The 10,712-nt window shown below is 34.8% G+C and overlaps 1 protein-coding gene across 1 annotated transcript; it reads right to left on the bottom strand.

Moving 5' to 3' along the window:
* Window positions 1-322: 322 nt before the first annotated feature.
* On the bottom strand, window positions 323-9,313 carry LOC143585879 (uncharacterized). The gene is made up of 8 exons (XM_077067557.1): window positions 8,569-9,313; window positions 7,817-8,468; window positions 6,966-7,395; window positions 4,073-4,113; window positions 2,902-2,969; window positions 1,890-2,410; window positions 1,545-1,836; window positions 323-1,467 (listed from the first exon to the last, which is right to left on the bottom strand). The coding sequence occupies exons 1-8, from the start codon at window positions 9,311-9,313 to the stop codon at window positions 323-325; spliced, it is 3,894 nt and encodes a 1,297-aa protein (XP_076923672.1).
* Between the last annotated feature and the right edge of the window lie 1,399 nt (window positions 9,314-10,712).

The raw sequence follows: 10,712 nt of genomic DNA on the forward strand, positions 1-10,712 counted from the left end.
TGGTTTGGTATACGGAAAAGGCAATGGTTTACTTTAAAACCCCAATGCGAATATGTGTATGGTATAAGCAGATACAGGGGAACACTTGAACACACTAGGGTAAAGGTTGGAGGAATTAAAGGAGATCATTTAGAGAGAACATTAGACCATTTTCACATATAATTTCATTCATAACCTTAAACGGAAGACCATCAATGAGTAAAAAAAATAGATTGGTATTTCAACAAACTACCCACTACGTACATAACATTAGAAACTAACAATCAATGAGTAAATAACAATGCAATAACTAACCCTCTGATCACTAACAGTTAACTACGTACTAGCAGTTTGATGATATGTTTGATCGATCATACAACACACGGACGTCATGATACTTTCTTATCACACACTCATAACAAATTGCAAACTTGCACTGGGAGCACTTAAAAATCATCTCATACTGCAATCGTCTATAACAGTTACGGCAGTGACCATCAGCATTAATCCCTTGTACAAAGGTGAGAGGGTGCCGGTGATCCTTGATCACAATTGTTCCTCCAAACTTGACATTGATATACCTGAAGATAGACTTATCCCACATGGAATATGTCGATTGCTCACACTGAAGTTTTAGAGGTGCACAAGCACCGTGCATAGAAGAGGCACACGTGCTGCAATGATAGAACCACTCGTCTGGGTCAAACTCATCCTCACAAATGTCACAGAAGTATTCACCACTATGGTTCTCAGCTGGATAGTATCTCAGATTCAATGGATGTTTATCGTACTTGTGCCTAATCGTTCTAGGTAATAACAAAGCACACTTTGTATGCAGATAGAAATCGCAACTAGGACAATGGAACCCAACACCTGCCATCGACCACATACATGCCTCACAAAACTTGTCATTTGATGAAGCTTTAAATCTTAGGAGGAGATGATTAGGGTGAGCTTCATGTGTGATCACATCAGGTATGAAGCCGCAATTGATATCCACATAATATTCACATTGCATGCATCCATATGCAAAACCATTGCAAGGTAACCAACATATATCACACGCAAACACACCCAACAACTTTCCAGGGACCTTTGGCATGAGAACAAGCTTATGTTGTGGATGGTTGTGATGGTTTTGTATTTCAGAAGGTAGCCTAGTGCACCACTCATGAAGAACAAAACCACAATTATCTTGGGAACACTTGTAAAAGGGCACATCCGTGATTGGTCTCACACATCCGCCACACAATAATTCCATTCTTTTCATGGGATTGTGAAGAGAGACTGACCCGTTAAGGGGTGTGTCAAAAAGAATCAGCGGGTGTGGATGACAAAACATTTCACCATCTATCTTCCTCTTAGTAACTAATTCACCTCTGTTGATAAAAAGGAGCATGAGAAGGTTGGCACTTTCATTAGGAAATGGGCAGCAAATTAGATTAGGATAATCATCGTCTTTGAAATTTTTGTGAGTTTTGCCAAAACCTAATTAATAAATGGCATATTTAAAGTTAAAAAACTCACAAGCACAAAATCTAACATTAAAAAGAAAAGAATAATACCTGCGGGCATCAAGATAGAAGACGTAAATGCATCTCTTGGTGAAGTTGCACAACCAACATGGACGTAATATCGGCATTTATCGCATTTGTAATGCCATTTGTCAAATATAAAGGATTTATGACAAACTCTGCAGAGGGGAAAGAATTTAGCCTTATACTCATCATAAGGAATGGAATAGGTAAGGGTAAGTAAATGAGAATGACTGAAACTCCCATTCGTAGACTGTTGAATAAGTAACTTGGCTGGAAGCAAAGCACAATCCAAGTGGATCATGAAACAACAGGTCGCACACTGGTGAAGGTCCCACTATGTTCTTTGTCACAAGCGTTGCAATGAGATATCACCCTTCTGAAATAACGTTGTAGCCGGTGAGGGTGACTTGGGTGGTCCATCTTTTGTTCGGACATAGTAGCACATATTATGTCCATGTGGAAAACGCATATAGAACAATGGTAACTGTAGAACCGCTTCCGTTTAATTCCGCAAATAGTACACACCCATTTTCTATAATCAGGGATGTAAGCCTTCACAGAGGAATCGTGAAAGTGGAATCCCTTGTCCAACATAAGTTTGTGACCCGGATGTATTAGGTGGTTTTGTTGGGTTTCGGGCAGTTGTGCACAAAATTTGTGTAGGGCGTAGTCACAATCCTTGCAGGAGTAGTAACATAGATGAAATGGGTAGATCTCTTCCTCACACATATTGCATGTTCCAACATTGTGGTCTTCCGGTGCTACAATATTGTCTTTGTCTTCATCTTCATCTTCATCTTCCCTGTCAGAGTCTTCATTGATGTCGTCAGATTGCAATTGGACAAGGCTGAGTAGATGCTCGTGGGTAAAGTGCTGAAGCTGCTTCATTGCGTCTACATTCAATAAAATATATATATTTATCTGTTGCAATATTCATGTAACCACAAATATTCTCATGTCATAATAAGATTTTAATTGAAACGACAGATGTTAAGATCTCAAGATTAAACAAGGTTCACATGTTGAGACATCTCTTTGTCATCTTCATGGGTTCAACATCCAAAGATTAAAAACAGGTCAAATATATGAATGATATAAGCATGGTCTGATGCGGAATTTGTTATTTAATCAAGATTTAGAAAGATGGCTGGCGGAATTAATCAAGCATTTCTAGTTATTCCCATTTTCCAAATTATATTATACCTTTTTTAGTTCTAATTTTGTGGCTAATCCAATTGTTTCAAAGTCAAATCTGTAATTCACTTTACACATAAGAAAAACATTTGACTTCATTTTCTTGTAACAATCCTTACTGTTAATATAGAATAATTTCTTCTACATATAATTCCAACTTCACAATTCCCAAGTTAATGACAATACTTACTTGAAGAAGTTGTCAGCTCAATCTTCTGAATGTTTGATGATGAAGATGTAGCCATATCCATGATGATTCTGAATAAGAAAATAATCTCCTTAAGAGTTTCTGATTCCGATTCTTTGGCTAGTCCAGTTGATTCAAAGCCTTATGTAATTCTGTAAATCAAATTAAACATAAGGAAAACATTTGACTTCTTTCTCTTGTAACTGTAAAAACTTGGTGATGTTTGAGCAAAAGTAATATATAACTAACCAGCAACTTAAAGATGCTTTAACCATATGTATCTTTGTAATTCACATTCTTGTTGCAGATTTTGGGAAGGAGAATCCTACCGTCAACCGCTTAAATTGCAATGCCTTTATTTTGTTGAGGTTTATTAATTATTTGTGGATATTTTGCATTACATATTTTGGTACCACTTCAAAAGATACTATTGGAGAATGTGCTTTATGAGAATTTTGATAATTTGGTTATTGAGTAGAATACATAGAAAGTTCAGATTTTTCGGGTCAAACGGGTCGGTCGTGCACGTGTTTCTGGCATTATTCTCAGGTTCGTGTCTTGTCAAACCTGTCAATCCGGCCAAGAACACGGCCCGCTGCTCATCTTTAAAAACATGATCAGGGGTTGCTCACCACTTAAAAACAACACATTCTATATATTTCTCCTATAAAAGCATTACAGCTTAGCTGGAGTTAAACATTAGACATCAGATTAGTTTAACTGATTCTTATGTCCTCCTAACTATTTATATATATGAAATGAATAATAGGAGTGCTTATGACGTTTCACCTAGGTTTTACACAGGACATATATGTTGGCTATATATATTAATCCAGATCAACTGTTAAGCATTAAGAATCTTCCATTTATGAACTTAATTGTGCTTTCTTTGTAATTTCAGTTAAGGTCATTTGTTTTATGCTAAAATTCATAAACAATCTGCAATAATAACTTGTAAAAGCATTATATTCAAAATAGATAATGATGATCTATAATAGCATTCCACCTTTTAGATGCATGGTGTAGCAAACGTACAATAAATGAAAGTTTGCTCATTGAAGCTTTTAATCAAACACTTGGTGTGCATTCCCAAATTAATGTCTATATATTAATTATCAAAATTACCAATAAAACTGTAAAAACTAGAAGAAGTACTAGAGACATGCATACATACCTGTATGTAAGTATTGTTGCAGATATATAAAGCTTCTTCCTCTGATCAGCAAGCAAGTTGAGTAAATAATAAATTGTAAAAAAGAAAATGTTTGTTAATTTGGCAATGAAAATGAGAATGGTGTACTTACGTGGATGAATAAATAGAAGTGAGAAATTAAAGGAAACCCAGATTCCATCATCAAAATCATTGCTTTATTCGATTCTGGGAATGACTCAGTCAAAAGCAATTTAATTACTTCTTTCTTTCTTTCTTTCTTTTTTTTTATTTCATCCGCACATTTAAAATTATCAAATAAACTATGACAGAGGACACTCAAAAGGTTTAAAATTAAGAATTCACCAAAAATAAATGGGTAAATAGTTAAGCTATATAGGCAAAATAATGGATTTGATATATTTAAAACAAAAATTCAATATTTTATGAACTTGGATTAAGAGGTCTAAAGAAACTTAGGTGATTCGTCACAACTTGAGTCATGTCATTGGTTACTTAAAATGTCCTTTTCTTATTAATGGGCCAAAAAGGAATTTGCGAGTGGTTTAAATCATAGTCATTCACTCCTTTAATTTTTTCTTATTAGACGGGCGCGCTTCAACAAACCATTTTAAGAAAATGTTTAATTTGGTCTAGATGGAACGAGTTATAATCAAAATGACAAGACAAAAGTCTTAACAACATTTATAGGCGGCTTTCATTTGTGGATGCACTCAACTTCAAGTTTAGTGTTTTACCAGATCAATATGATGATTCCATTGTGTGAACAGCAAGTGTGGAAATAGAATTAAAAAGTATGAAGAGTAGAGAGTTAAGTAAGTGGAAATGTGTGAAAAGTTGGATTGAACTGAATTATATTTATAGGGTAAAAATAATATTTAAAATTTTATTAACGTTAATATGACCCGGATACCATTTCGCATCCCCAAGTGAAGTGTCACGATGGGAAAAATAGCTGGGGACTCGATGTAAATATTATTTGGATTCACTGTTGGCCCTTTCTAATGTGATGATATATGGATCTGTAGTTTGAGTGGTAAGCATATATCTCAATCCCATCGGTTGTGCTCTATAGTTATCATTAAACATGTGACAACTAATGTTTTGTCATTTTGACACAATAGGCATAAGCCCAGCCTAAGGAGAGGGCAACGGACCCAGGCCCACTCTTCCGATATGCCCATAATTGTTAAAACAAAAGCCCACAAAATTATTCATTGATTCAATAAAAACTAAAAAGAGTGCTAGACTATGGAAACAATATGTACAATTCTTACAATTAGTGTTCTATTTTTTATAGAAAAATAATTCATTTATGTTTTATATGAGTTATTTTAGTAACATGTTTATTATTATTTGTTCATTTTGGGTTTTTGAAAGGTAATCGTATTTCATTTATGTTTTATATGATTTGTTGGGTGACTTACAAGAAACAGAAACACAGCTTGCTTCAGCTGTTAAATGTAAAATTGCACTTTATTTGGTTTACATTTCCCATCATAATCAACATTTAAATGCATTCAAGTTGAGGTATATATTTATTTATTTCGATTGTTATAGTACATATTAATTTAGCTTTTTTAGTTAAGTGAAATAAACTAAGTTTGCTGATAAACTAATAAACAAATTTTCTGTAATAAAAAGGTTTTATTTATTTACTAGGGAACAAAGAAAAATACGCACACGAAATATAAAAAATGACTAAAAGTTCTTTTTTTTCCATTCATCCACACATTTAAAATTACAAAATAACCTGTGATAGAGGGCAGCGTAACTAAACAAGATAATACAAAATACTATGTTTACAAAATATGGTCTAACATGAATATATAAAGAAATTTGTCATCGTCAAGAAATTAAACCCAAATACATCAAAAGCTAAAGAAATTTGTCATCGTCAAGAAATTAAACCCAAATACATCAAAAGCTGACTTTGCTTTTTTTGATTCTTGGAGTGACTCAATCAAAAACAATTTAGATTTACTTGTTAGCTTTACGCATTTGCAAACTCACCATTCAGAGTTTATTCATTCATTCTCAGGAAACGAAAGAAGAAGAATAAATTATAAATGAGATGTCATAGTTCATGAATATCACTTTCAAGTTAAAGTATTTTGTGGGCACACAAATCAATAATTAGATAAGACAAAATGTATTTCAAAAAACGAGATGTTCTCATCTATATGAAGTTATATTTCCGACGTAAAAAGACCAATAGATTTTTTTTTATTACTTATGATTATGAACCATTAGGATTAGCTGGTGAATCCAACCTGGCTCAACTTGTCATCACACATGCAAAACTAAGGCGTTTTAGAGACTGAGGTTGGCATACGGTCGACTGTAGGGCATGAAAGGGGAGAAAAAGCCCGTGATCCTTTTTTTCTGAGGTTGGTATGACCAATTGACTTTACACAATCATTTTATATTAGTATATTTTTTTTATTTCTTTTAATAATCTATTTTCAGGTGTTCAAAAATTAAGAACTAAAAATATTTATTTATATGCTATTCAAAAAAATAATAATAAATGTTATTCTTTAAACATGCAACCGTCTGCTTCTGTTGTTATTACAATGAAGTGAGACAACAAGAAAATTGGTGTAATTAATACGGTTTGTTATAAACTCAACTAGTTAATATCTTATACACAGATTGGAATATAAAACATGAACAAAAAACTAAGCCATATAAATCAAATCGTTTACAATAAAACTTATTACTTTGGCCCATGTGAGTAAAAGTATCAGATACAATGATTTGACATCAGAAGTTACACTGATTTGGTATGAGAAAAAGGAATGGTTTACTTAAACACCGAAGTGTAAATATACATGTATAAGGTACAAGCTGATACAATGCAACACTTGATCAACTAAGGTTAAGGTTGGGTAGCAGATTCTTTGGCACACTCATAATGAATTCTAAAGTTGCACAGGAAGCACTTAAGGATCATCTCACGCTTCAATTCATCATGACATTCATTGCATTCACCATCAGCATCAATCCCTTGTACAAAGGTGAGAGGGTGCTCGTGATCTGCGGTCTTAACTGTTTCTCCAAACTTGACATTGATATAACTGAAGATAGTATCGTTCAAAATGTAAGTAGATCGCTCGCATTGAACTTTTACAGGTGCACAAGCAGTGTGAATAGACGAGGCACACATGGTGCAATGATAGAACCAGTCTATAGGGTATAACTCTCTCTCACAAACCTCACAAAAGTATTCACCACTATGGTTCTTAACCGGATAGTATCTTAGAATTAGTGGATGTAATTTATCATACCTGTGACTTATCTTTCTGGGTATTAGCAAAGCGCACCTCATATCATCATCATCATCATCATCATCATCATCATCGTACTCAGTATATCCCACCAATAGCAAAGCTATGTTAGGGTCTGAGGAGGGTAAGATGTAGACAGCCTTACCTCTACCCCATAGGGATAGAGAGGCTGCTTCCGGTGAGACCCCCGGCTCGATAGTAGTTTTGCATCAAGCCTTGGACATAAAGCACATAGCACTCAATCATCGGGATACCGGCTGATTGGTGCATGTACCCTCGTCTTTCGGCTATCAACGCCACCACATGATGCCTGATTAACCTTCCGCCACTTTTAACGTTATTTTCACGAGATTAGTAAAATAACGTCAAAATTAGTGCAATTTCACTTTTGCCCACCCGAGGGTTTACACATATATACATAATATGCGCGCACCTCAAGCAGGGCGTAAAAGCGCACCTCATATGCAAATAAAAATCACAAATGGAACAATGAAAATCCCCAAGTCTTACAACCCACCTACATGCCTTACAGCTCTCCCATGGTGAATATTCTAATCTTTTGAGGAGATGATTAGGGTGAGCTTCATGTGTGATTGCATCAGGTATGAAGCCACAATTGATATCTACATAATATTTACATTGCATGCATCCATATGCAAAACCATTGCAAGGTAACTTACATATCTTACAATCAAACACACCCAACAACTTTCCAGTGACTTTTGGCAGAAGAACAAGCTTATGTTGTGGATGATTGTGATGGTTTGGTATTTCAGAGGGTAGCCTAGTGCACCACTCATGAAGAACAAAACCACAATCATCTTGGGGACACTTGTAAAAGGGCACATCCGTGATTGGTCTCACGCATCCGTCACACAATAATTCCACTCTATTCATGAGATCATGAAGAGAAACTGACCCATTAAGGAGTGAGTCCAAATGAATCAACGGATGTGGATGACTAGAATGCGTTATTTCGCTTTCAATAATTGATTTGCCTTCTTTCATAAAATGGTGCTTCAGAAGGTTAACACTCTCATCAGGAAATGGACAGGAGATTGCATCATGATGATCTTCGTCTTTAAAATTTTTGTGAGTTTTCCAGACACCTAATTAATGAATCACATATTTAAAGTGAAACTTAATTTGACAAGCACAATATTTAGTATGAAAAAGAAAAGCATAAATAATAATAATAATAATAAGTACCTGCGGGCATCAAGATAGAAGACGTAAACGCATCTTTCCTTGACGTTGCACAGTCAACATGGACATAATATCGACATTCGTCACATCTGTAATTCCATTTGTCGAATAGGAAACGCTTATCACAGACTATGCAACGGGGAAAGTGTTTAGCCTTCAATTCAATATAAGGAAATGAATATTTAAGCGTAAGTGAATGAGGATGCCTGAAACTTCCATTCGTAGACTGTTGGATAAGTAGCTTAGCTGGAAGCAAAGCACAAACCAAGTGGATCCTGAAACTAAAACAAGTGGTACAATGGTAGAAGGTTCCACTATGTTCATCACCACAAGCGTTACAGCCAGATATCATCCGACTCATATAACGTTGCAGTTGATGAGGGTGACTTGGGTGCTTCAATTTCTGATCATGCATGGTAGCACAAATTATGTCCATGTTGAACTCACAAGTGTAACAATGATAATTGTAGAACTTTTTTCTGCTAATATCGCAAACAGAACATATCCATTCATGATCAGCAATGTCAACTTTGGATTTTTCTTCTGATTTTTCTTCTGTGCGGCTGGACTTCAGATAATCAAGATCATCTAACTGAAATTGCTTGGACAGCCTAAGCTCGTGGTCAGGATGTAATGGGTGGTTATGCTTGGTTTCAGGCAGTTGTGCACAAAATTTGTGCAGGGTGTAGTCGCATTCCTTGCAAGAGTAGTAACCTAGATGAAATGAACAGATCGCTTCCTCACACATTTTGCATGTGCCAAAGATGCCTTCTTCCACCACAAAGTTTTCATCGTCTTCGTCTTCAAATTTATCTTCATCTTTATCTTTATCTTTATCTTTATCTTCAACTTTGGCTTTGCCTTTATCTTTATCTTTATCTTTATCTTTATCTTCATCTTCATCTTCCTTGTCAGAGTTTTCATTGTTATGATGAGGCTGCAATTGGACAAGGCTGAGCAAATGGTGGTGACTAAAGTGATCGATCTGCTCCATTTCTTTGTCATCTTTAACGGTTCAACATCCAAAGATTTTAAAAACAGTTAAAATATATGCGTTACGCAATTGCTATAAACATATATATCTGCATCCCAGTGCAGAACTTGTTCTTTAATCAAGACTTAAAAGAGGGTAGTTCAAATAAATCAAGAAATTATGGTTATTCCTAGTTTCCAATATCTTACCTTCTGTAGTTCTAATTTTGTGGCTAATCTCATTTCTTCAAAGCCTTACATAATTCTTAAATCATATTAAACATAAGGAAAACGTTTGTCTTATATTCTTGTACGTGATTGTCCTTACTATTAATGTAGATATGATATTAATTGTACAAGTCCCAAGTTAATCAGAACACTTACGTGAAGACTCATTCTTCTGAATGTTTGATGATGAAGATGAAGTCATGATGATGATTCTGATTAAGAGTCTAGGTAACCTTCAGCCCTTCAATTTGATGGGAGAATTTCTTTTATGGCATTATAAAAAATAATACATAACAAGTTTTATGAAGATTTGATGCAAGTAAACAACTAACGCATAAATCATTTTAACCACCATGTTTACATGTTATCCCTCTAAGATTTCAACTTCCCTCAAATTGGATATCTTAAGTATTGTCAAGCATCAATAATTTTCTAACATTCTCCAATTTGATCGCTAGACTATGAATTCATATACGTATATAATATAACATTAATTGGAACAAGTGATTAAACTTGATCATGTTAATTAAGCCTTCTTACGATGACATCAAAGCAGACAGATATAGTCGATACCCCTACCAATTATAACAATGACATCATCTCAACTTTATAGATAATGTGGTAAAGAATGTGTTTGTCTACATTAAAAATTATAGTGCACATATATTCATAAGTACAAACAAACTTTACATTTGAGTGAAGTGGGCAATGCCTAAAAATTTTTACATGCCATTTATAAAATGTGTAACCCACCCATATTAAGTACATGATCGGTGAATATAGAGGTGCACAAACGGTTCCAAACCCTAAACTGGTTCGGTTTGGTTAGAAAAAAGAAAAAATCGGTTTATGATTGGGTTGAAACCGGTTTTTCGAAGTTTCTTGATTGATTTTGATCTGTTTTGGCCGGATTCAGTTCGGGTAAACCGGTTTGGAGCCGGTTTTAA

This window comes from Bidens hawaiensis, unplaced genomic scaffold (genome assembly GCF_021521415.1).
Source record: "Bidens hawaiensis isolate Kalapana, Puna unplaced genomic scaffold, B.hawaiensis_p1.1 tig00034198_1, whole genome shotgun sequence".
Lineage (NCBI taxonomy): Eukaryota > Viridiplantae > Streptophyta > Magnoliopsida > Asterales > Asteraceae > Bidens > Bidens hawaiensis.